The sequence below is a fragment of the Salvia splendens genome, chromosome 15 (assembly GCF_004379255.2).
Source record: "Salvia splendens isolate huo1 chromosome 15, SspV2, whole genome shotgun sequence".
Classification (NCBI taxonomy): domain Eukaryota; kingdom Viridiplantae; phylum Streptophyta; class Magnoliopsida; order Lamiales; family Lamiaceae; genus Salvia; species Salvia splendens.
In genome coordinates this window covers 1,417,072-1,443,442 of record NC_056046.1, presented here as the reverse complement: position 1 = coordinate 1,443,442, position 26,371 = coordinate 1,417,072, and the positions used below count along the sequence as shown (strand labels likewise).

The 26,371-nt window shown below is 36.2% G+C and overlaps 4 protein-coding genes, 1 long non-coding RNA gene and 1 pseudogene across 5 annotated transcripts; 1 reads left to right on the top strand and 5 right to left on the bottom strand.

Moving 5' to 3' along the window:
• The first annotated feature begins 727 nt into the window (after positions 1 to 727).
• On the top strand, positions 728 to 4,373 carry LOC121767157 (5'-nucleotidase SurE-like). The gene is made up of 10 exons (XM_042163365.1): positions 728 to 1,262; positions 1,692 to 1,786; positions 1,876 to 1,943; positions 2,025 to 2,068; positions 2,142 to 2,219; positions 2,301 to 2,454; positions 3,316 to 3,468; positions 3,553 to 3,663; positions 3,961 to 4,026; positions 4,136 to 4,373. Exons 1-10 carry the CDS (start codon positions 1,003 to 1,005, stop codon positions 4,226 to 4,228), a joined length of 1,122 nt encoding a protein of 373 aa, XP_042019299.1. The 5' UTR covers positions 728 to 1,002; the 3' UTR covers positions 4,229 to 4,373.
• A 298-nt stretch (positions 4,374 to 4,671) lies between these two features.
• LOC121767158 lies at positions 4,672 to 5,601 on the bottom strand. The gene is made up of 2 exons (XR_006043044.1): positions 4,956 to 5,601; positions 4,672 to 4,841 (listed from the first exon to the last, which is right to left on the bottom strand). It is a non-coding gene; the product is annotated as an uncharacterized LOC121767158 (long non-coding RNA).
• Positions 5,602 to 7,185: 1,584 nt separating this feature from the next.
• On the bottom strand, positions 7,186 to 8,949 carry LOC121767829 (transcription factor MYB26-like). The gene is made up of 3 exons (XM_042164152.1): positions 8,686 to 8,949; positions 8,424 to 8,553; positions 7,186 to 7,921 (listed from the first exon to the last, which is right to left on the bottom strand). Exons 1-3 carry the CDS (start codon positions 8,816 to 8,818, stop codon positions 7,303 to 7,305), a joined length of 882 nt encoding a protein of 293 aa, XP_042020086.1. The 5' UTR covers positions 8,819 to 8,949; the 3' UTR covers positions 7,186 to 7,302.
• Positions 8,950 to 13,780: 4,831 nt separating this feature from the next.
• LOC121769104 lies at positions 13,781 to 19,417 on the bottom strand (annotated as a pseudogene).
• A 187-nt stretch (positions 19,418 to 19,604) lies between these two features.
• LOC121769102 (probable prefoldin subunit 2) lies at positions 19,605 to 21,798 on the bottom strand. The gene is made up of 2 exons (XM_042165790.1): positions 21,546 to 21,798; positions 19,605 to 20,200 (listed from the first exon to the last, which is right to left on the bottom strand). The coding sequence occupies exon 2, from the start codon at positions 20,189 to 20,191 to the stop codon at positions 19,754 to 19,756; it is 438 nt and encodes a 145-aa protein (XP_042021724.1). The 5' UTR covers positions 20,192 to 20,200; positions 21,546 to 21,798; the 3' UTR covers positions 19,605 to 19,753.
• Positions 21,799 to 21,930: 132 nt separating this feature from the next.
• On the bottom strand, positions 21,931 to 25,217 carry LOC121769101 (putative late blight resistance protein homolog R1B-16). The gene has a single exon (XM_042165789.1). It carries the CDS (start codon positions 25,052 to 25,054, stop codon positions 22,436 to 22,438), a length of 2,619 nt encoding a protein of 872 aa, XP_042021723.1. The 5' UTR covers positions 25,055 to 25,217; the 3' UTR covers positions 21,931 to 22,435.
• Between the last annotated feature and the right edge of the window lie 1,154 nt (positions 25,218 to 26,371).

Below are 26,371 nucleotides of genomic sequence, written 5' to 3'. Positions count from 1 at the left end.
CTTTTTTTGAACGTGTCCTATTTTTCGTGGACAACTAAAAATAGTAAATATACCTTATTTTTTCGTGGGTGGGCGGAGGAAGTATACTAAAATAAAATGCCCGGGGAAAAACAAGTACTACTATATTAATTTTTTTACTAACATATAGTTTTTTAGTCTTATTTTGACGGTTACAACTTGCAATGTTTATGTCATGTACTCTTCACAATTTTTTGAGCGTTACATAATACGGAATGAAACTTACACATGCTAAATAAATATACTATGTTATCATGTAGTTATGAATAGTAGTTTGTGAATTAATATTAATGTGTAGTGATTTATACTCTATTTAAATGGTCGTTTTCCTTTATGTTATTTATTTACTTCAACAAATAAGTAATTGAATGTATAATCTGCGGCATTTAAGAGAGTAGTTAATAGTCTATTGAATCTCAAACGTACATTTTTGTGCCCACATAACATGATTTTGTTCCCTTTAGACATATATAGTATTTCGATATCTCATTTATTGTTGTACGAAATAAACCGTACACTAAGAATTCTCACAACCCTTAAAAATATTTTAGTTTTTTGTTTTAATATGTAAAAAATCAGCACACTTTAATTTATAGACTCTTTATCGCATAATAGAACTTGGAAAAATTATAATTGAATAAATTATTTAAAACAGACATAGGAAAATATCAAAATAAAATCACCGGTAATTAAAATCCCAACTACAAGCTCAAGCGATTGCTCACCACGCGCCAATGGCAGCCCTCAGTTTCCCCTTTCTCTCTCTAAAACTCCCCAAATTACCACCGGTTGAATCGCGCCCTCTCTCTCTCTCTCCCAACCTTACCTCATAAAATAGCCCCTCTCCCTTTCTCTCTACAGTAGCTTTGATTTTCCAAATCCCCCCATTCACTAATCCACCCCTCTTTTACCATCTCCTCATCATCACAATTTCCAGTCAGATTCCACTTCCTTTTTCTCTTTCCCCCCTATTTCACTCCGAAAATGAACAACCTCCTCCCTCCCGGCCTCGTTTCCAATCTCCAGCAAGCTCTCGCGAATCGCAAGCCGGGCGAAGACGACGCCGTTTCGTCCAAGGCCGACGACGATTCCGCCCTCCCCTTGCCCTCGGAGGACGAGGATAGCTCGAAGCCCGTGATTTTTGTCACCAATAGCGATGGGATTGAATCCCCCGGGCTCTCTTTTCTGGTCAATGCGCTCGTGGAGGAGGGCGCTTACAATGTCAACGTCATCGTCCCTGAATCGTAATTATCCATTTCCTTTTCCTTTCCCCCGTTTTTTTCATATTCAATTTTATTGTAATATATTGATTTTGCGTGGTTATTTAATATTTTGATGCATTTTATGTCTCAGTGCGCCGTCAATTTGTATGTACCCCTTTTTCTATAGATCTGTTAAATGCTTATGATTATGGTTTTGAGCTGAATTGGTTTAGGAAATTGGTTTTTATTTTAGTATTGGCTTTGTAGAAGGGTCTTTTTCTAATGTTTTTTGTGAATATTGTCATTTGATTGAATGTATCTTTGCGCTTTCCATTGTGATTTGGGGTGAAATGCTGAATATGTTTGTTTGATCTTTGCTGTGACGAGTTGGGGCCTAGGAAAATCAATCCTTTTTATGCTACGTTGATTTTTTTGGAGTTATTGCTGATTTTCATAAGAGGGCAAATGTAGGGATAAATCGACATCAGGGCATTCAGTGTCGCTCAAGGAGACTATTGAGGTAGCTTCCGTGCAGGTTAAGGGAGCCACGGCATATGAAATTTCTGGTACGGCTTTGGTTCGAATGTTGTTTAAGGTTGAATTTTATGGGGGTGTGTAGTATTGAAGCAACCGTTGTGCTGTATGCCACTTTCAGGAACTCCGGTGGATTGTGTATCGCTAGCGTTATCCGGTGCACTGTTTTCATGGACAAAGCCTCTTTTGGTATTCATCCTGCCTTAACTCCGTAAGTTATTTTAGGTGTTGCTTGTCTATTAAAAATGTCGTCTTGTTTCTTTCGTGTAGGTTGTAAGTGGTATCAGCAAGGGTTCGAGCTTTGGACACCACATGTAAGTTGGTGCCTTTTATGTGTTGCATTGATATTTTTAAGAACTGTAGTATAAGGGAAATATGTTAATCTAGGTATTATTCGAGCGTTGTTGCTGGAGCTAGGGAAGCCCTGGTTTATGGCGTGCCGGCCATCTCAATATCGCTTAACTGGTTTGTTCTTATTCTTGCAAGATTTTTTAATTTTACGCTCCCACTCTGAGTGATTGGATTTGATAGAAAAAAATATTGCAGGCAGAAGGATGTAAGTCAAGAAAGTGACTTCAAGGATGCTGTGACTGTGTGCTTACCGATAATAAAGGCAGCCATGAGAGATATAGAGAATGGGGTTTTCCCAAAAGGTTTCTCATTGGACTTGGAACTTCCGACGTCACCCTCTGCAAACAAGGTTCGGTATTAGTATCTTATTCACACTGATAAAAGTTTCAGTTTTTGGATGTGTATGATACATGGTACTGAAATGTTAATTTTTCATGTTAATCTGTAGAAAGAACTAACTAAAAGACCACCTCCTTATTTTACTTTTTAATGCCTCATATTTATGTGTTTTTCACTAATTTCATGCTCGTGGCTTCTCAATTTTTACGGTTAGGCCTTCATATCCCTGTATTTTGCGTCCTGTAAAAGTACTTTTTGAATTTCTTACAAGGATTATTGTAATAGTACTTCTGCTAGTTATTCTCTTTCATTTTATAGGTGACACGAACTGGGATGATAGATCTTGCTGAATTTATGTTCTCTTTGAAATGCTAGATAAACGGTCACCATACTTGGTTATATTAGCATTTCTTGGTTAATTGTTTCTTTCATAAAATATAAAGCTTGCTTGGAATTTGGATGAAGTATTACTGAAACAATTGCGAAAGTATTACTGTTCTTAATGCTGACTTTGATTCGTGATATTTGAAGTTGAACGATTTGGTTCATTGTGTGAAACTATCGTAATCACAGTAGCGCTTTAGAGTTTATAATTGCGTCCCATTGAAGTGCATGATTGATGCGGGGAACTAATTTACACTATCCTTTTCGCCACTCCAAACTGTTTGAGGTTGTAAGATATCCCTATTCTAAAAACCTTGGACCTGAAAAAAATCGCTCTTTTGCAGCTCATGTGAATAGTTAATGGTGGTTCACGGATCCTGATTTCTCTTTGCACTACTTTGATGATAATGTTCTGTTTTATAGTGAAAACTGATTGAATATTGTTTGGGTGCAAAACGTATGGCATCGTTGCAATATAATTCAACAGGGAGTCAAAGTTACCAAGAGAAGCCACTGGAGGTCCAACCTTAACTGGCAAGCCATTTCAAACACCAGAGCCCAGGCTGTTGCACGTTTCACTGGCGCTCAGCCACCCATGGGACTGAATATTGCCCAACTCAGCCGTGACGCATCTGCTGCTGTGGGTAGTCTATATATGGTCAACATGTTGTTTATCTTTTACTAGTGCTCGATGTGACAGTTACTTTGATGCTTTAATTCCCAGGGTGCTGCTCGTCGTCTGACAACTCAGAAAAAGGATATTGAGGTTGTGGAATCAGTTGGTGTATCACCGAAAGCTCACTTCAAAAAGACAGTCAAGTACTTCCGTGCAGAGGTAAAATTTCCTACGTTCCCACCTAGGTAGTGTGGCAGTGTTGTTATGTCTTTCCTATTACTTTACTTTAAAGAGCAAATTGTTGCTCGCTCCTTTCTATCATAATTTTGAGCTCGTTCGAATCATGTGGCCTTATGAATCTTGCTATCATAGTTCTCTACTCATTTTCTATCAAGGTGATTGCTACTCATTTTCTTTGCCTCTACTCAAAATCTATATCGGGTTTGAGACAAAAAAATCACCGCGCACTGTTCTCTTGACTGGCTTGATGAATGACTTGACTATTTTATTGTTCAGATGCTCCCCAAGGACAACAAGGAAGATGGCGAGGATCTGGATTTCAAGGCCGTTGAGAATGGCTTTGTGAGTCTGTTTTATTGCTAAATCTGCGTCTGGCAAACAACAACATCTCTTTTCCACAGTGATTGAAAATTGGATTATTGGGAGTTAACGATTTCTGCACACGAAACAGGTTTCACTCACTCCTTCCTACGCCTCCGTGGATTCAGAAGCCGATGATGCAGCACTGAACTGGATAAAGTCTGCAGTTCTTGAGGGACAATAGGAGGAAGACGAGATGAAGAGCAGTCGAGCTGTCGGAACTCATTTGTACATTTGAAGCCTTCGAGCCTTAAATCGTCTGTCACATGTATTTTTCTAATACCATGTGGCTGTATTTATTTATTTATTTTTCCTTCATTTCTTCTGCAGCAACCGGTTTATTTCCCATGTTTTGTGAGGCAAACGCTTCAGCTGCTAGTTTTTTTTCTCTACAGTTTCTTAATACTCAAAAAATGGATCATAGGTTGGTTTTTGGTTCTTGATTTTGTGTTTTTTTCTTTTATCCTCAAATTATGGTTTTTGAGGTTGGTGTATTGGTTTGTGGTATAAACTCTCTGCTTTGCAAGAAAAAAAAAACTTGCAATTTAGTTTTGAGCGATATGAATTATGACGTTTTAACATTTACTACAATTAGTTTTAACCCCACATTAGTAATATAGACATGTCTAGATGCAATTATGAGTTTTCACTTTTCAGTATGATAGAAAAAACATAATTGTTCTTGACAATCAATGTCAATAAACTTTAAAGTTGGGAGGATAGTTGATCTTCTCCTTGCAATTCCTCCTACATTTGTGCCCCGGGGATAAACATAGAAGTGAAGTTGAGGCATATGTCTGATTCATGGAAGAAGGAACTTGTAAAGAGTAAATGTCAAAATGAACGACAAGAAGCCTCAAATTAAGCAATAAGAGGTTTTTCATAAACATTTCTGGCAAGAGTGGTCTTACCGATCCCTCCCATTCCTGGCGATCCATAAATGAGCTTCTCCTCCATGAGTTGAAGCATCACATCACCAAACCCCACCATGGCTGTGAGGGAGAAGATGACTTGGTTTGTGTGTGTTGATCTTTGATCTCCATCACTTCTTTCTTGATTAAATACATATCCTCTATCACCTTCACCACACTTTCATACAAGTCTGGTGAAGTTCGACGCTGAGGCAACAGGAACAAGTTGTTCCACTATTTCAGCTGCATCAGCGATGCACATCTCCAAGGGATCTGCTTCATCGCCATCAGCAAAAGGAGACTTATAACCTTCAAGAAATTCCTGCAAAAACTTAACAATTTCAGTTAGAGATTCAACTTGTTTTTTGTCCATAGAAATCGGAGGGGAAGGATGATGGATGGTCTGCATAAGAGAAACCAGAGCTGCATAAGCCGCCATTGATAATACTGAAAGAATTAGTGATAGCAATATTAATAAATAAGAGCTAATATTGATGAAAATGTACATATCTTGATATAGGTGCGTTATAATCAAAACAATAGTGGATAAACTAAAACTAATCTAATCTTACGAGCTCCATCACTCTTGTATACAATGTTCAATGGAGGTATTACATTCTTTTTATATTCTTTTACAGTACTTCAATCTTTTCATAAAAATAGACTATTTTAGTTATGGTAACCTTTTTACTTTAATAAAGTAAGCCTTATTTTCCATTTTTTTAATATTTATAATTGCTACTTTTTTTCTAGATCACTCGTACAATTATTGATTACATATTAAAATCTGTGTTATATCAAAATTATCTATTACTATGGGATGAATAGAGGACGAAAGAAGAACTCTTTTCTATATATTTTCCGTCTCATTAAAAATGAAACTTTTTCCATTTAAAATGAAACGTTTCCTAAAGTGTAAATAACTCTATCTTTACTTTTTCATCTCTCTTACTTTACTCTCTCATCATTAACTCATAAAACAACACTACATAAAATCTCGTGCCGATTTTCAAGTGTTTCATATCTAATGGGACAGAGGGGTAATATGTTTTTATATTTTAGTGTATTATTAGTAAAGCCCATGTCTGTTGGGCCGAGATATATAATCCAAAGGCATGGCATTACTGTGACCCAACCAAAGCTCAAATATTTGTAAAGCCCATGCTTTTATTTCAAGAGTACAATTGCAAATGTTGACATGTGTAAGTGTCATTTGTAATAATGTCATGGGGGTAAACTTAATTATATGATTCTTGGGTTCAGATTTATGATACATTGGAAAATTAGATTTGACTTTTAAGGATTAAAATTAGAAAGTAGTTGGCTCTTACACTTTAATTTCCTATCTGTCCAATTAAAGAATTTAAATGCAATTTGTCTTTTAAAGGAGGGATAAAGGGAAAAGAGAACATAGGGGAAAAAGGGGGAAATGAAACAAATTTGAATTACATAATAATAGTAGTAGAAAATAAAATGTGGTTAGTTGCCTCTAAAATGACTAAAAAGAAATGGAATTGCGGTGTATGTTTAGAGATGTCAGAAAAATAAAATGTGGTTTGTTTATTTTTGTATTTCATACTTTGTTGTAAACAATATTTGCACGAATATAATTTAATGATAAGCATCCAAATTTAAGTGAGTTGCTACACTTGACTTCACTTTAAATTAAAGAAAAAATCTTTTATTTTTTTCTAGCTCTATGGTTTATATTTTCCATAGGTATTCTGTATTCAATTACTCAAGATTAATTTATACGGGTTGCCAGATGGTGAATTGACTAATCCAAGGACTAATCAATCCTACTACTACATAATATATTCCAACAATATTGAATAGCAAACTTAACATGCCCCGATTAAATTTTTACTCATAAATCAAGACTAATTATAATCCCGAAATTAAATATCAGACTCAATCTATTCAATCCAATAATATTCACGAAACACAATCATATCTAATTAATTAAACCGAATATCAACATAAACTATGTTTTTATGCATACTTATCATTTATTAAAGCACATCAAATTAGGTTGTGATACCTGCAGAATTAATTCCTAGTACCGAATTATCGAACCAACACAGAGTCCATTATTAGATCACGGAGTTCATTCTAAGCTAGAAAATGAACTATGTGTTATCCAACAATGTTCTAAATGAACTTAAAATGAAGGGTTCGACATTTCGGCGCTAGAAATTAGTTCAACATCGATCATAATCCCATCAAAATATGCATAAAAAAAAGTCTGATTATTGAAAACATAAATATACATAATTCATGACCAAATCATAGAACAATAAACCAAGTTTATAAATTTTCTCAGCTTCAGCTTCAGCTTCAGTGCTGATCATGGCAGATCCGCCATCCTATATCCCGGAAGCGGCGGCAGGTACGAAACCGGCCGCACCAACGCGGAGGCCGGCTCCGGCGGAGGCACGAACGTCTCCATGAGAGTCGATATGCTCCTGATATGGTTGGGGTAGAGCGGATCGAGCCCACCAACACCTTGCTCTTGCCAAACAGCAGCGTTATTTGCAGAAACCCAAAATTCATACCCTCTCGCCAGCTCCGGCATCAGAGCTTCCATCACGGCAGCATCGTGATCGTAGCCGCCGCCGTCGGCGAAGCCGAACAATGCTGCGGCGCTGTGATCTTGTCTCATGGCTTGATTGAGTGGGATTGGCCATGGATGGAGCTCGGAAGGTGAGGGATCGAGTGGAATTGGGGCTGAGTGGTGGTGAATTAGGGCTAAATTGGGGTGGTAGTTCGCCAATTGGTCGATTTGGGGATTAGGGTTTGTTTCCTCGATTTGGGGATTTGGGGTTGGTAAATTGGGATTTTGGGGATTTGAGTTAGCGAGTACCATGTTGTGATGGGTCATGATTTTTTTCTTGATGCTTGAGTTCCAGAAATTCTTAACCTCGTTGTCTGTTCTCCCCGGAAGATACCTTGCAATTTGAGCCCATCTACACCAAAAAAAGATTTGATTTTTTTTGTTTCATTTCAAATTCAACACTGATCAAGCTTAATTATATTTCTCTCTCCCCAATTTTGACACATTTGTTTTAAAAACACAAACTTTGCAAAAAGTTTGATTTGTGTCCCATTTGACATATATATTTCGATGACAAAATAATGAGTCAGCTTGCCGGATCCACAAGTCTTACAAATAAGATTTGTTTTTTTTTTCTTTTCAAATTAAATCAAAGGTCTCTTAAAAAATTCAATCTTTGCAAAAAAAAATAATAATTTACATCTCATCACACATATTCTGATGACAGAATTCAAGAATCTAGGTCTCATTCTGTCATCGGAACATGTCAGGTCTGACATAAATCATACTTTTCACAAATTCCGAGTTTCAAGAGAAAAAAAAATCATAAGTCAAGAGAATTTATCCCAAAAAACACTCTTTTAAGTTTAAGAACACAAAATAAGATTAAATAAGACGACGAAGATGATGAAGACCTGTTTCCCAAGAATCGGTGGAGCTCGATGATGAGAGCAGCTTCTTGTGGTGTGAAATTCCCTCTCTTGAGATCAGGCCTCAGGTAGTTGATCCATCTAAGCCTGCAGCTTTTTCCGCATCTTTGCAATCCTACACACACATGAAATCATCTAAACCCTAAGAGGGAGAGAGAGAGGGGGAGAGAGGGGGAGAGAGAGAGAGAGAGAGAGAGAGAGAGAGAGAGAGAGAGAGAGAGAGAGAGAGAGAGAGAGAGAGAGAGACCTGCGAGTCTAGGAACAGTGCTCCAGCAGCCATGGCCGTAGGTGGAGATGTAGTTGATGAGTTTCTCATCTTCCTCAGGAGACCAAAGCCCTCTCTTCACCTTCTGTTTATTGCAGCAGTTGTGATGCGACATGATTGTATCTATGTTACCTTAATTTCTCCGAACTACAACTGCTGCTGCTGCTGCAGTTGTGAGTGCAGAGGGAATATTAGTGGAGAGAAATGAGAGAGAGAGAGAGAGAGAGAGAATTGAGAGTGAAAAGCAGGCGTTGAAGATGATTTATAGTGAGGGTTTTATGGCTATGAATTGGCTTATAGTCCACGAGTCACCCATGCAATTTTTCTATACTCCCATCTGTTGCCTTCTTCAACAAATCTATATGTATACATACTATATAAGTGTGTGTAATGAGTGTGTTTGTGTGTAACTTACCTAACTAATTTTTCATAATCCTCACCCATACTAAGTTAGAATGTCATTTGGTACATAATTAGAGATACCTGATATCTCTGTCCACTAAAAATAGAGATCAGTGGACACGGCACATGATTTAGTAGAAAAGGGGTTTATAGTATTGTGTGTCGAGAAGCAGGAGTGAGTCTAATCAGCTTAAAGATAGTGTTAGTAGTTATTAAGAACTGTACGTATTGTAACTAAAGAGTGTGAGTCGACAATAGATCTCACCTTAAACATAGTATTAGTAATAATTGTATAAAATATACTGTAGTCTAAGAGTGTGAGTCTGAGAATAGATCTCACCTAAATGATAATTACTACTATAAATGAGAAGTGCCCATTTTTTTAGAAGGACTAAAATGATAAATTATCTACCTTTTTAGACTAATAGAGTATGTGTATTTGTGTGTGGTTTAGATTTTGAAATTGGAAAATTACATTAAAAAAGATGTGAATGTGCACACTCTCACACTTAAAATTGTATTGTTTGTCGGGAGACGAGAGTGAGTCTAATCAGCTAAAAGATACCGTTAATTAGTTATTAAAAAATTTATAAAGAGTGTGAGTCGACAATAGATCTCACCTTAACTATAGTATTAGTAATTATTTAAAAAAGTATATTCTAGTATGAGGCTGCGAGTCGAGAGTATACCCCACCTTAATGATAATTACTCTAAATGAATAGTGCCCATTTTGAAAGATGGAGTAAAATGATAAATTTATATGTTTTGAGGACTAATATGTGTGTGTAATTTAATTTTTAAAGACAGAAACAAACATTAAAAGATGTGAGTGTGCACACACACTCGCACTTAAATCGAGGGATGGGAAGGGATCTTTGAGGGAAAATTGGTTGGTTTATGAAATAAGCAAACTACATTTATTAGACAGATCTACTCCAACCAACTACATAAAAATAGACATTTTGAAATACCATTTTTTTACCAATATCACAGATTCACATATAGGAAATACAAGAAAACTAAACCCAATAAACGTAGAAATGATTTGGTTCAAACATGATAAATATACATATGCATATTAGGGATATTAGGGATAATATAAAAACTACTAGTATCTTTTTATTGTAAGAACTAAAACATTGCATAGTAAAATTAACTGCATTTTTTTGGAAAAATAAATTTTTCGTTGTTAATGGTATTAAAATTCTAGCGCTATACTCATTTAGAAAAGATGATGCATCCACACTATCTATTCACAATATAATATCTCATTTTCCATTATGGTATCTTCACAATTAAAAGTTAATTTTTTTTGCATTTTGGGTAAGTAGACCAACACCCCAGTATCCCCACCAAATCAATTAATACACTTATATTATATAGAAGTGAGGCTCGTATTCAACTAAATTATGTCTACTCATTTTTCTTTACATTGATTTCTAAAAATTCACAGAGAGTCAAACATGGCACTTTATCGCGAATATATAGAGTTTTTTTTTTATAGTAAGAGCATTACAATGACATTAACTGCATTTCATAAAAAAGAAATTTTCGTCGCTCATGAAATCTAAACTCTAGTGTTACACTCACCCAACAAAGAAATGTGTCTTTTGTATATTATTGCGATCTAATGTTATAAATTGATTCTCCGTTCTCACAGTTTTTATTTGAACCTCTCCCTACACGTACGTACGTACGTGCATGCGATAATTGATCGAATGAATAAAACCTATTTGGGCATGGGGTGCTTCACAATCTAAAACTACTATGTAAATGCAAGAACCCACAAGGTTTCTTGAAATTTTAATTTTATATTGGCTCCAATTTTAAAATCATAATCATTCCTTGTACAACCATATTGACATAAACAAGCTAAAACATACAAAAACAAAGATTTGATATTTATTTGGTACTATCCAAAAAACTAGCCTGAAAATAAGTAATGGTAATTTCTTACAAAATGAATAAGTATGTCTATGATGTACAAGGTGGTCCATAGATGTATTCTCCCTCCAAATACAGCTTCAGTTCTACTTGTCCCTTTCCTTGGTTTTAAGGTTTTAACTGCGACTGTCCTTTTTTTATTGTAATTACTGTAAGAAATTACTACAAAATAAGAAGAAAAAAAGCCCTTTTGATGAGCTATTTTTTTAGCTTGAGTTTAATTTTTCTTTTATGCTGGGCATTTTGTGGTCCATTTATGAAAATTTTAGCAGTTAATTGTTTTTGGCATGTATTCATCATTTCAATTTGCAGTATAGTTAACATGGCCATTTTGATTTATTCATCACAAAATTCAATTTTGTGGCGAGCTAGCAGCACAAATTAATCAGTTCAGAATATTAACAACAAAAGTAATGATATCAATGAAACAATAAAGTAAGCGTTCTATCTAAACAACACAGAATTTTATTTTATTTTTAAAAAAGAAGCAACGAGTAGCATACATCATGGCATTATCTGTCAATCCGCATCCTTTAGAAAATAGTGGTCTCATTGCAGCTATAAACCAAATGAGAAGTTCCGATAATAATTCGTAAACAATCACTAGGCGTCGCATATCCAAGCATAAATTATAGATCACATATATTGACTGTCGCATACCCAAACAAAGTATCGAGGGACTATATATATGGAATTGATTAGAAAATGGTCTAAACAAGAACCAAAATTTATTTATATTTCCTCTTCTGGTATGGATTTTGCAATAGTGAAAAAAAAAATCAGTACACTACATTAAGAATATAGTTCTTAAATTCTTGAAAGGGATAAATATATTGATTAATTAGAGATAAGTACCAGATTAAACTCATCTTTTTCCTTAATGGTTTCACACTAACAGGGAATCAACATCAAGAACAATGCCAATTGAAATCTATAATGATGATTAATGATTATGGTGCCATGTTTCTTATTTAAAATTTTGTTTGGTCCCATTTCTCATTGAACTCAAATTTTGCTTCTTTAATTTGGTTTTTAAGTGGTAGAAAAGAGAGACATTTTATAGCAAGAAATACGTGCCATTAATAATTGGATTTATAAATGAGATATATAATATTTTATCCTAAATCAATAGTATATAATTTAAGGGATAGAAGCTGAAAATTTCAAAATACATTAAGACAAAGGTAATGAAATTTCTGTCATTTATGAATCGTGGTCATAATTTGAATTATGCAATGTTTATAGAGCCAGAATCAAGTCTAGGGAAAAAAAATATAAATTTGACTTAAAAAGTTAATACTCTTTTCCTTTCAATTATATAGGCGATCATTGAGTATTTTTATTGAGAATGGAATAAATAATTATGCAACAAACCTTAATATGTCCATATTATAATAAACTAATGCTAGAGTTGATAAAAGAAACAATAAAGAATACACTAGATCATAAATTAGAAATCCATAACTATTTATGAAAATATGCCTTATATATTTGGAGCATCCGAAAAGGAAAACAAGCATAAACCGTGATTTTTTAGTGTATAACAAAAATAGTACTAGTAATAACGAATTTCCTTGGCATGAAAGAAGGATAATTTACTTTTCTTGAAATACTAATACTTCATATCATCATATGTTCACCATTAAATATTTTTATTTTATTATATTGTGATGCTCATTGTAAAATGTTTCATTCTATTTTAGTAGTTATAGTAGATGAACTTCAGTTTCTACTTAACTCAGTGTACTCACATTCATTCTAAAATTCGTATGCAAAAATGAGATTCATATTTCACGTGTCTTTTTTCACCTAATTCAACTGATTTTTTAAAATTTATGATAAGTCTAACAGAACATTTAATGGTGGACAGAAGAAAAGTAGGGTCCAATAAATGTAAGGAAATGTACAATAATTAAACAAGGTTGACTTTTTTATAGTGAAGGGAAAGAAATAAGCCATGCAACAAATTATTGCATTGAGATGAATCCATTTCCCTAAATGAGCAAGAAATATCAAAATAAAGGGTCCAAATTACAAAACACAAATGGAAATTTAATAGAGAGGCACTCAATAGTCCTTGGCTCCAATTTCCAAAACTGCCCCTCATTTTTTTGGATTTAAGATGAGAAAGAATGATTGTGTTGTTAATGATACATCAATTTTCCAATCATAATATTTACATGTTAACTTAGATGGAATTTTTGTGGTCCTTCCAAATAATTTAATGGGGCTTCTTAATAAGTGAAGTATCTAAGCAGCAACTATTTCTTTTTCTATGGAATCATAACGAAAATGTAACCTGCAAATTTTTGATTGGTTTCAAAAGTATGTTTCGATAATAAACGTAATTTTTTCACTAAACTGGTAGGGGTATAATTGGAATTTAGCAGTAGGAGTAGGGCTGAAAATATTAAGTTCAGAAAGGCTACTAGCCCAAACTTTGAATCGGGCCCGTTTAGGGTATATATGGGTATGTTTCATTTTTTGTATTTGTAAGTGATTTAATTTTGATTATGTCTGTTATTTAACATCAAAATTCAATTGTAAAAATTTTAAAGTTCGGGACAAAGCTGATTCAATTATTAAAGATTGGAATAAAAATGATGGAAAATTTTGAAGTTTGGCACAAAACGTATACAAATATTAAAGATTGGAATAAAATTGAAAATTTTTAAAGGTTGAGATAGTAGTTGATTAAGTTATTAATTAAAGATTCCTAAAGAATCGAACATTTTTCACAACGAAAATTTGAAAATTACTATTAATTCCAATGGAAAGGGCATCGCTAAATTGAAAATTCCTAGAGAATCGAACATTTTTCACAACGTAAAATTTGAAAACCACAATATAATTGGAGCGAAATTCTTAATTATATTAATACTACAAGAAGCCTAATTATCATATTAATAGCGGTATTCGAGCTCGTAGCGAAGCTGCGGCCGTTGATTGCTGTGTTTGCTCCAGAAATTAAGTTATTAGACGCTGCAAAAATAACCAAGTCAATATTTAATTAAAGTTAAATAGAAACTATATTTTTTATGTATATTTTTGAAGTCTGAATACAAGATTTAACTTGGCGATTTGTGTTCATTGATGAAAAATCAAATTTTGTAAGACGCTCGAGTCACTACGAGGGTGAGTGAGAGAAGATTATTGATCAATCTTAAAAAAGTAGTACTATATTAATGCTAATCAGGCATTAAAACTCTAGTCTTATGCTCGATTTTATTAGAGCATCTCTAAGGGGAGAAGATATATAGAAAATGTATATGATGTATTTACCTTCTTAAAAAGTGAAATATACCATTTTAAAAAGTAACACATTCTAAAGGAAAAAAGGTAAATAGAAAGTGAAATATACCCTTTTAAAAAGTAACATATTCCAAAAGAAAAAGATATATAGAAAGGTAAATTATTTTTAAAAAATAAAAAAATAGTACAAAATGCATTAAAAAATATAAAGTGTAATACATTCTCAAATACATTTCCCCTTGGAGAAGGGTTTTTCATGAAAAGAAGACAAATATGGTAGTTATAAGATTTTACCTCTCCATTGATGAGGAGGTAAATCTCTTTAAAATGGGAAAATGTATAATACCTTCTCAAATACCTCTCCCCGTGGAGAATGATTTTTTATGAAAAAAGGTAAATATGGTAGTTATATTAGTTTAGCTCTCCATTTACCTCTCCCCTTGGAGATGCTCTTATAGGGGGTGTTTGGTTTGCAAAATTGTATCCAGGGATTAAATATGTAGTGTGTTTGGTTCATGAGATTCAATCTCATAATCCTAAATGGATAATCATGAGATAATTAGTCATAACTAACCCCTATGACTAAAATAACTTCACAATTTAATCCTATATTATATCTTGGTATTATTTTATCTAGAAAACCGAACACCACCTTAATAGATAACAAGAGCATGGCAATCTTTAGTTAGAAATTTAATGGGGGGAAGGGATTGGGGTTACGTTTACGTACCTCCGCTGGCCACGTAGCCGAGCAGCTCCCCCGACATCACGGCCATCGCCATTGCTAGCAACACTGTAGAAAGAAACCAACGAACATTGGAAGCCATGTTTTTGTGTATATGTCAATGGAGTTGGGTGATTGATTGTTAACTGTTTAATTACATTGGTTTTAATTACATTGGTTTACCAATATATGCACATGTATAATTGAGGATGTTATACTAAGATTTGGACTAGGAAAAAGCGAGATTTATTCCATAAATAGATCATATGATTAGGGTTATTAAAGAAGAGGGCCCAAGAAATATTTTATAGCTTTTCTGATAAAGCAAATTTGCTTTATAAGCGTCGAAAAATATCTATGTACCCACAAGTAACTAGATCTGTTTTATTACATCATGAGATATATTTCCAAATCCTCAATATAATAATATTTCAAATTAATATTAAACATATAAATTTACGAAAATATCTCTCAATTTTTTAAAAACCACATATCCAACGTGAACACAGTGGTCATGTGTGTTTCTTTACCACTTTATCATGGAGTATGTGTATATGTGATTTTAACGATGTAGTATTCACTACACTTAAGGATAATATCAAATTTACTCACCCTCAACAACTCCTTCTCACCTTTGGCCAAGGGGTTAGGGGTTCGACTTCATCGTCTACTGGAACGGGAACGGAAATGGAAAGGGAAAGTAGGTTTCACCCTCTCAACATGCATTTGTAAACTTGTGAAGACATCACTGCCAATACCAACACAACGATGTTAGAAACTATGAATCAATTGTAAGGAGTATAACGAGGTGTTCATGTAAAACCTACTTATTACTCGAATATGTTTTGCAGACGTCATCGTGCTCCACGACTAAAGCGATTAGATCCCCCAAGCTTTTTATCCATAGCTAACTGCAGCAACTGCTTCATATTTACAGAGATAAATATGCAAACAATACCAATCAAAAACTGCTTCTAATCATCTACGACAAGGGCTGTGGGGGGGGGGGAGAGAGATTCATTCTACATATATAATTGTTGGTCAAGAAATCCATTAAAATCCACCAAATTATTTTCTTTCAGGAACTATAACAGACATGTTTAAAAAGCCCTTTTCCTGTTGCCCAACAGGCAACAGATAGAGTTCATATAGGCATGATACCCAAGTTTGGGCTAATAGCATTCCTGAACTTTATACCGTAAAATTAAAATACATACCTTGCTTTGGTAATATGATGAAAACTGTTTGTTTTGATTCCTTTGCGCCAGAACTAGACTGTCATACGCCCATGGTTTGTTTATTTGATCTTCTACCTGAATTTGAAGGTCATTATTACCATAGTACTCTTGTTGATCTTCTACCTGAATTTGAAGGCCACCATTCCCATAGTACTATTGTTGATCTTCTATCTGAATTTGAAGGTCATCATTCCCATAGTTCTCTTGTTGATCTTCTCGTATTTTTGTAGCAGAGGCGACAGCAGAAGTGCAGCAATCAACCAACTTGATTGACTGAAGCGTTGGTATTTCACCAATAGATAAAGGGATCTCCTTCAATATCAAATGTTCAAGTTGAAGGTGCTCAAGGCATGGAAAGTGGGTGCTTTCTGTTGTCCAGTACACCAAGTCACAACGATCAATCTGCAAGTATTTGAGTTGGCAGAACTGCCTTTCAACTGTTTCCCATTCAGATCCAATGAAAGAATCTCGTTTCAGTTTGAGAACTTGAAGATGGGGTAGCCAGCCTATCGTTGCTGGCATGTCTTCCCAACGGATTTGAGTGCCCAACAAAGTTAACTTCTTAAGAGAATAAGGGAGGCCGAGGTTGCTCCAAAACTCCAATAGAGTTGAGTGCTGAAAAAAGTCAGCAAATGAAGTGATTTCAAGAGATTCAAGTTTATGCAAACAGGTAAGATTGTTGAGATAGGTTACAGACGAACTCTCCAGTTTGCACAGATGAATCTTGAGTTTCTTTATATTGGGAATTCTTTTCAACACCTTTTTGCGGCAGTCCCAAATAGTGACTGTACAGAGAGTCTGTAGGCTCTCCAAAACAAAACCCTCAATGGGACAATCTGGTAAAGAGATGCTGTAGAATTCCACATGCCTAAGTAGAGGCATTTTCCATATTTCAGGTGGAGCAACCGCTGTGGTATTCCTAGCAGTCAATGTATGCAAATTCCAGAGGCGGCACATTGGAGGGGAAAAAGTGTGCCCTGTCGGTGGGTAAGAAATGTACCTCAAGTTCAGCAGCTTAGATACACTATCTTGGAAATATGCGCATTTCATTTCGTCCGTAGAAGATGAATATCTATGTTTAAGATCAAATATTTTAAACACCCTCAACAGTCTGAGATTTAGTGACTCTGAAAGTCCTTCAAAATATCCCTCAAGCTCCCCTTTTGAAGAAGTATAAGAACGATGCCCAAAAGAATCCCATATCAAAGAACGAGCAGGTGCCACATACGCGGAAGCATCTAGGAAAGGATAAAGATGATAATTATAAGAAAGATCGTCGTAAAATCCAATATAAAAGAGAGCTCAGCAGGTGACATATTGGAGGCATTATATCTCTCTTTTGATCTGTGTCGACGATGAACAAGAATGCGGCATTGGGTAATTCTGGCATCGGGATTCCTCTGCCTTACAACACCAACAAACTTTTGTTTAACAGCTTCTTTCAAACAAATATCCCTCAGGAGATCGTGAATTTTGCAAGATTTTACCTTTCCATTGGATCCCCACTTGTGAACTAAAATAAGATTCCTCTCAACAAGTTCTTTCAAGTACTCTTTTGCAACTTCAACCAAGCTTTTCCCATCAATTGGCCGAAGAAATCCTTCTGCAACCTATAGTTTGATAAGCTCAGATGCATTGATCACACTGTCCTCTGGAAAAACTCCTATGTAAAGAAAACATGGCTTTAGATGAACTGGTAAATGATTATAACTTGTGTATAGTATTTTTAAGCAGCGCTCATCTGCTTCCAAATTCACAGTTGCAATTAGATCTATTGCAATGCGTTCCCAATATTCTAGGATCTTCTCATACATTGTCAAGAGCCCTCCAATTACAACAATAAACAGAGGCAGCCCTTCACAATTTCTTGCAATTTCCTTCCCGATACCCTCCAACTCACATGGGCAACTTTCATTTCCAAACACATACTTGCAGAGCAAATTCCAACTGTCCTTCTCATCAAGAAAATTCATCTCGTAACTGTGAGAACCGCTTAATTGTACCGCCAAGTTTGCTAGTCTAGTGGTGATCATGATTCTACTTTGGTTCCTATTATTTGGAAAGATATGTTGTAATCCATCCCACACCTCAACATCCCAAAGATCATCTATCACAATCAAATACCTCATACCACAAACTTTTGTATAAAGTTTCTCCTAATTCATCCTCACTCATCTCACTCAAACTTTCCCTACTCATCCCTTGGCTCTTTCTCAGACAAAGAACAAGTTGTAAAAGTATATCTTCCATTGTGTATTCTTGAGGTATTGTAACCCAACCCAGAATATCAAAATGATGCTCAATCATCTGATTTTCATAAATACTTCTAGCAAGAGTGGTCTTACCAATCCCACCCATACCTGTTATCGAGATGGTCTGTCGACCGGACTTTCCACTGGTAAGCGTATCCATCAATTTCACCAATATCTCGTCAACTCCTATCATCGCAACGTCAAGCCCTGAGCCAGCCGGCACTGATGAGAGTCTTCGTAGCTGGCCTTGATTTCCCCCTTTCTGCTTAACCAACATCGCTTCCTTCTCAATCAAATCCATCTCCCCTAAGACTCTCTCCAGATTTCGACCGAACTCAATACAACTGATTTCCTCACCATCACTCGACGTTCCCGAACTAGCGAGAATCCGATCGACTATATGCCCCTCAATTACATCTTCAGCGGCATGAGCTGCATCAGCAATTCGACACTCCAATTCGTCAGCTTCGTCGCTGATTGATTATTCTAGTGAGTGATTGAGCGTGTTGATTGTGGATAGAAATTGGAGGGTGGGGATGGAGGCGGAGCTGATCTAGAACATGGTTAACGGAACTCAGAGCTGCATAAGCTGCTGCCATGATCCCTAACTTGCGTATATTTCAGCGAGTGGTGGAGAAGAGAGATTAAAGCTAGGTTTAGTCCTACTTTCCACCGATCAAACGAAAATTAAGTTGACAAATCACTAACCTTAGCTAGCAACCTCTACCACCACCGGCGCCTCTTTTGAGAGATTCGAGCTGCGAATGAGTGATTATGAAAGCGGTAGTGAGAATTGATTTGATCATCGTTTCATCGCTTGAACGTTGACTGGATAGTAAGGATCACGTTGATTTCTTTTTATCAATTATTGTAGGCCCCACGTGAAATTTTGATTTTATTCATCAATTCATGATGAAAATTACCAAGTTAGTTCGCAGAAGAGCGGGGAAGCTTGAAATGCTAGCTAGCATGAACGAATGTTCGGTAATTCATTGAAACTTGATTGTTTCTAAATTTAGATGTTAACTTGTTAAGGTGTATTTTATTTACATGGACATATTATTGATATTTTTTTTAAAAAGGGGAAAATAAGAATAAGAAGTGTAGTAATTTTGATAAACTACTCAACCCATGATCATGACCCAACCACAAGTCCAAAACACCAGAAAAAAAAACCCAAGAAAAGCATCAAGATTTTTAACAAGCAGCACACCCATAGATATAACCTTCAACTGCTATTAATTCGATCCGGCAGGGCCAACGAGGACGCCCTGCGCGTTCCCTTCCTTCTTACTTTCATCCTTCATTTCACCATCGCCCTTCCGGATTCTGATTTTGTACTTGGACTCGAATTCGGCCAGGTCCTTTTTCTTCTTCTCGGACGCTTCATTGAGCCGAGCAATCACCTCTTCAAGACCCTCCTTGTTCCTCTGCACAGCTGGTAGAACTTCTCTGATTGTTCTTTCAACAAGGACACCTCCAATCATCCGGTAGCATCGCCTTGATGGATCAAGTGGTTTTATGGCGTTGACCACGAGGGAGTGCTCGCTGACCTCCATTTCAAGCTCGGTGATCTTGGAGTAGATTTGGTTGATTTCGTTCCTCATGGAAGCATACACATTTGCAATGGCTTGCTCATTCATCGGTTCTTTGATATCACCTTCAGCCCTGGCCATACTATTAATCTGAAGATAAAAGAAACGTTGGTAACAATCAGGGATCTTCCACAGGATCACAATATAGCCATTACTTTTTTCAAGGAAAGATGAAAGGGAATCATTTAGTATTACAAACATGAAATTGTTTAGTTCGATTAAATACCCGTAGGCACAGCTCAATAAGGAGTTGGTACAGGGCCTACAGATCTTTCTTTTATATGCTTATCCCACCTCAACCTCTAAGTTTCTAACCACCATAATAAAAATCAAAGTGATCTAAGTTCCACACTAGAATGCTACGTTGAGACAGTATTGCACAGTAGTCGAAGCAAAGACAAGGTTCAGTTACTTGTAAAGAGGTGTGAATGGTTCGTTAGCCAAGAACTATGGCAAGGTCTTTTAATAAAACAATCGCTAGTTCTTATCAAGCAAGCCCGAATGTGATAAACCTGAATGAACTTACAATCATCTATTTTGTTTCAAAAAAGAAAACAGTTTGAATATGTGATAACCAGAACAAAGAGAGCTAGATTCTCAAGATGACAAGAAACAAAAACAATGCTTGCTATCAATCATACCAATAGATTCAAACAATCCAATAATTTATACCTGAACCATAAAAAAAAACACAAGAATAAACTACTGTCTGCAACCAGATCGAAAAGACAACCACGTGTGCCATATTTGGGCTAGGAAGTCGTAGCTGATTTCTGGTCAGGCTCAGGTTCAGGAGTCCAGTTTCAACCAACGAAATATATTGACGCCTAGAACACACAGCCACTAGCTCAATCAATCAAAGCTTCAAAAAGCCAATTTCATCACAACTCCTCTTTTAATTTCTGAAGATCTCACTCGATCATATTCATCCATATCCAAAAACGTAGGCATACTCAAACTCAGACAATCTAGGTTTCATTAATCCTCATCAGAACTCTATGGTAACTAAACTCTAAGCAAATGCTCCTATTCCTATCCATCACTAACAGTTTCCAGAAAATCAACTGCTACACTAAACTTGCATCACAGCTCATCTCTGAATAAATGAATAATTCGTATATTTCTCATTCACAAAGGATTTCAGCATACAATGAATATTCAATTGTTTAATTTTCTGGTAGTTTCAATTAAATCTGTGCGCTTTACTAACCTAGATAATTACCCTTCCATTTTGATCGTTCTTAAAAGTTACAGCATAAAGTAGTGGCGAATCTTCCTCGGAGATTTGCAAACTATCTACGGACTACGGTTATTCAATTCATTATAACCTCCAAACACAGTAAACGCCATTTTTACTCGAAGTTCCGCATTCCACAAACCCATATTAGTAGGAACGATCATTTGAAAGAGGTGAAAGTTAACCGACAATACTCACCTTGAGTTTAAAATCGAGATACAGCCTACTTCTTCCGAAACACGGCGGCGGAGGAGGAGGCGGGCGGCAGCGAGGTGGAGACGACGTAACACAGGGGTTCGGGAGGAAGGAGAGGGTTTAAGCTGAGAAGTACTAATATTGCCCTTTTAAATTCGAAAAAGGAAATTAAAATATTAATTGAAAAAAAATAGAAGTTGTAAAATTGTGTTTATTGAAAACGATATAATCGTGTGTGTTTAGAAATATGAATTGATTTTCAATTTTTTCTTCTATTTTCTCATTTCGCACAGTTTCTTTCATCAACTATAATATTGTGATCTTATTGTTATGTATAGTAGTATAAAAAATAGTACTACTAATACTATTCTCTTGTAATTTTGGTTCATTTGAAAAAAATAGTTTCACTTTAAAAAAAAAACCTTTTCCACCTGAGATTGCACACTGATACATTTTGCATTAAAATTGTATCGATTGTAATGACGTCCTAAAAATGAAAATGTGTCATGATCAATCTGGCCCTCAGCTAGCGCCACCGATGCTGATCGATGAAGGGATGAAGCGTGCAGCCACCGGCCGAGAGGCTTCTGTTGTCGCTCACGAGCTCAATGAAAGCCCCTGCGTATCAGTTCTCCAAAGTAGTCAACCGCTTCTTTTTCTCAGTTGATGCAAAGCCTTCAACAACCCACCATTGCAGCATCAGCCTCTTCTTGATCACGGCTCCTTGGGGGATGATAGAGAAGCACAGCAACCATAGCTTCACATAATCGCCAAGGTCAACGTAACGAGCCTCAAAGTCTTTGAACTCCATGCTTGTCTCAAAAAACAACACTTTTTTGCAGCTGAGGCATGATGTTCATTTTGAAAAGGAGACAAATTCGATCCTGGCAGTATCAGGTTTCCACTTGGATGTTGGGGCTTGCTAAGCTCTCCACCAACTTGTTCTTCCCCAAGAGCAAAACTCGAACTCGAAGGACATCATTTCCAAGCTCCTCTTGTTCATCCAGTAATGTTTTAGCAGAGATGACAGCAGAAATGGTGCAACATTCCAACTCAATTGATCCAAGTGTTGGTATATCTCCTATAACCGAATCAATCTCTTTCAACAACCGTAACTCTCTCAAAACAATGTGCTCAAGGCGAGGAAAGTGGGTGCTTTCTGTCATCCACTGCTCCAGATCACAGAACTCAACCAACAAGAATTTCAAACTGCGGAATTTCCCTTCAACTGTTTCCCACTTGCGCCCGACGAAGGATTTCCATTTCAGTTTGAGGACTTCAAGAAGTGGCAACGAGCCTATCTTGGTATTCAGGTCGTCCCAGTGTAGACGAATGTGGCCTATCGTTAATTTCTTGAGTGATTGTGGGAAGGTGAGGTTCTGCACCAAGTGCCTCCGAGTTTCCACCACATTGGGGAAGGGATCAATGACTATGCCAAGTGATTCGAGTTTATGGAGACGGACAAGATTGTCAATGCAGCTTCGAGGAGGCCCTTCTGTGAAGTCCTCATAGTATATCTTCAACTTCTTGATGTTCGGAATTCTCCTAACCACCTCTTCAGTACAGTTGAAATTATGTATCTTCATGAGCGTCCGTAGATTTTCCAACACAATGCCGCCATCTTCTACAGGAGGATCTGGGAGCTCAGCTTTGCTGAAAATGACATGCTTGATTAGAGGCATCTCCCAAATCTCAGATGGTACAGTTGCATTAGTATCCCAAATTAGTATCTGTAGATTCCAGAGGAGGGAGATTAAAGAAGGAATACTTCTAGGTAACAGATTTGATACTTGATCAGTGAGAGAGAGATAACTCAAATTAACTTTCCCGAAAATAGCCACAGGGAAACTTTCAACAACTGATGAGCATACCCTCAGCAATCTAAGATTGAGTGACAGCAAGGGTTCTTGAGACTTCGATATCAAAGACCGGGCAAACTTTGCAGATCCCAGGGCATCAAAGACTTCATCAGGGGAATTTTCTTCCTCTGATTTATGTTTATTAACAACAATACGGCGTTCAGAGCTCAAATCTAGTGGAAAACCCAGACTCTTCTCTGTTAGGGTACGAAAAAACTTCTGCTTTTCGACTTCTCTCAAGCACAAGTCCCTTAGCAGATCATGCATCTTACACACTTTCACTTTTCCATCATGACCATATGAACTTGCTAAAATGAGATTCCTATCAATAAGTTCCTTAACATAGTCTTCTGCAACCTTTTCATGGCTTTTCCCAGTAACTGGTTTCAAAATTCCTTCTCCAACCAACAGCTTGACGAGGGTTGAGACACGAATAACACTATCTTCATGAAACACGGCCATATAGAGAAAGCACGGCTTCAGGTGCACCGGCAACTCCCTATAACTCAGATGCAATATTTTCAAGCAGTGCTCGTCATCCTCTGAATTCACAACTGAACTCAAGTCTCCCAAAATATACTCCCAATATTCTTGTGTTGGTTCGGACTTAGCTAGATGCCCTCCAACAACAACAATTGACAGAGGAATTCCACTGCAATTTTTAGCAATTCTCTTTCCAACTTCCACCAATTCAACAGGGCAATTTCCCTCTCCAAATACATTCTCACGACGTAGATCCCAACTTGCATCCTCATCTAAGAATTTCACCACATGCATATAACAGTTACTTAGCTCATATGCCAAGTTTGATTGCCTAGTGGTGATCACAATTCTACTCCCATTTCTGTTATTTGGGAAGAAGATTCTAAGCTGTTTCAAAACCTCAATATTCCAAATATCATCCATCACTATCAAATACCTCCCTCTCCACGAACTTCTATATATAATTTCTCCTAATTCATCTTCATTCATATCTTTCAAGGGTTCCCAATCTGTCGTAATTTTGACACAGAGAAGATGTAAAAGAGACCACACACTGTATTCCTGAGATACTGTAATCCAAGCTAAAATGTCGAAATGGTAATCAATTAGCTCATTCTCAAACAGAGTTCTAGCAAGTGCGCTCTTACCAATACCGCCCATGCCAACAATGGAGATGATCAGGCAATCAGAGCTGTTTCCTCCAGTGAGCTTATCCAGCAATTCGTACAATGCATCATCTATCCCCACCGCGACGAATTTCTGCTCCGTGTAAGCAGATCTCGTCGATCCAACGGCAATCGAAGTCGAGCAGCTTCTCCCTAACTTCTTCTCCTTAATCTGGATCGCCTCTTTCGCGATCGAATTCATGCGTTGTATCGCACCTTCGAAACTGCGGTGGAAGTCGGCGGAATTTGTTTGATTGAGAATTCGATCCGCGATTGCTGATTCGATAACATCTTCGGCAAAGTGAGCAGCGGTCGCGATGCGCATCTCCAAGAGCTGAGCCGCTTCTTCGCTGTATCCGGCGAGAGAGGTGTAGGTTTCGAGAAATTGTTGCAGGAAATTGAGGCTCTGAGTGAGGGCATCGACTTGTTGCTTGTCGAGAGAGAGCGGAGGGCGGATGGTGCTCGATTTGGTGTATGATATGAGTGAGGGAAACCAGAGCAGCATACGCCGCCGCCATCTTCAATTCCTTGCTTCAATTTTGCACAGAATTTGATTTTTGTTTGAGAAGTTGATTGGGGAGTGGATCCCCTGCTGTGGTGGGAACACAGCAGTCAGCAAGGATGCTGTGCTACAAAACGTCGACGTTTCTCCCAGCTTTTGCAAACTCTATCCAAATATACATGCAATGCAACTCAATGCACCAATAAAATATTAGTAATGCATATTCCAGCGATTTTACGTAGTCAATAATGTTATTTGAAGGATTAATTAGTAATGAACTACTCATTTCGTGGGTTATTTATTTTACTAATTAACATTTCATAATTTTATAAATCCCATACCATGCTCATTTAAATTTTACGTATTTAACTATTAATATTATGATAAATTAATGTAATCTCAAGAGATTATTAGTATTTAAAATTATATTTTTATCTTATCGATTTCAATTGGGAGTTATCAGTTCTACTTATACTTTATTTCAACTGAAAATATCAAATTTGAAAAATCATTTTTATATTTAAATTTATTAATCTCAATTAGTATAATATATTAATATCACACTACAAATTCATTTAAAAAAATAATTGAAACTCCCTTAGTTTTATTATTTAAGGTATTTTTTAGTGTAATACTAAAGGATAATTTTATTTTAAATCATAATTTTGTGTTGACTTCTTGTCGATCTCATAAATTGAAATATAAAATCATAAAATACCCTAAATAAAACTAATATAACAAAATCAAATACGATAAGACAACAATCAACAATCTGACGTTGTGTTTTGACAAATTGGTGTCATTGTATTCAGTGGCGGATCTAGGGGGCAGGAGGGGGCGGTCGCCCCCTCCCGGCCATTCGGAGAGCCTAAACTTTCCCTTGAATCGAGCCGAAAATAGCATATCCGCCCCCTCCATGGAGTGTAGAAATATACTTTGATTTCAATAAATGGAGTAGTCTAATGGTTTGAGTTTTAGTTTTTTTCTAAGAGGTCTAGGGATCAACTCTTAACAAGAGCATATTTTTTTTCATTTTTTACTCTTTTAGTTTATCAATTCATATTTCTTTCTTATCATCAAAATAATACCTTTAAATACTTTATAAAATCTAAACTTTTACTAATTTACATATATTTTACCGTTATATTTATTCTTTAGTTAAAATTATTTTTAATCTTGTGTTAATATTTTTTTTCCTAAAGTACTTATAATTTGTGATCCATGCATCTTAATTATTCTCGATGTAACAAAATAAACATTTAAATATTTTTGAAATCTAAATATTTACTGCTCTACTTATATCACTTTTGTATATAATAT

Excerpts from the sequence above, each read along its gene's own strand:
- LOC121767157 (XM_042163365.1), top strand. The coding sequence starts at position 1,003 with ATGAACAACCTCCTCCCTCCCGGCCTCGTTTCCAATCTCCAGCAAGCT. Across the intron at positions 2,069-2,141 it reads TCGAGCTTTGGACACCACAT|GTATTATTCGAGCGTTGTTG; the intron begins GTAAGTTGGTGC and ends ATGTTAATCTAG. Across the intron at positions 2,455-3,315 it reads CGTCACCCTCTGCAAACAAG|GGAGTCAAAGTTACCAAGAG; the intron begins GTTCGGTATTAG and ends ATAATTCAACAG.
- LOC121767829 (XM_042164152.1), bottom strand. The coding sequence starts at position 8,818 with ATGTCGCATCACAACTGCTGCAATAAACAGAAGGTGAAGAGAGGGCTT. Across the intron at positions 8,554-8,685 it reads CACTGTTCCTAGACTCGCAG|GATTGCAAAGATGCGGAAAA; the intron begins GTCTCTCTCTCT and ends ATGTGTGTGTAG. Across the intron at positions 7,922-8,423 it reads CACCGATTCTTGGGAAACAG|ATGGGCTCAAATTGCAAGGT; the intron begins GTCTTCATCATC and ends TTTTTGGTGTAG.
- LOC121769102 (XM_042165790.1), bottom strand. The coding sequence starts at position 20,191 with ATGGCCAGGGCTGAAGGTGATATCAAAGAACCGATGAATGAGCAAGCC.
- LOC121769101 (XM_042165789.1), bottom strand. The coding sequence starts at position 25,054 with ATGCTGCTCTGGTTTCCCTCACTCATATCATACACCAAATCGAGCACC.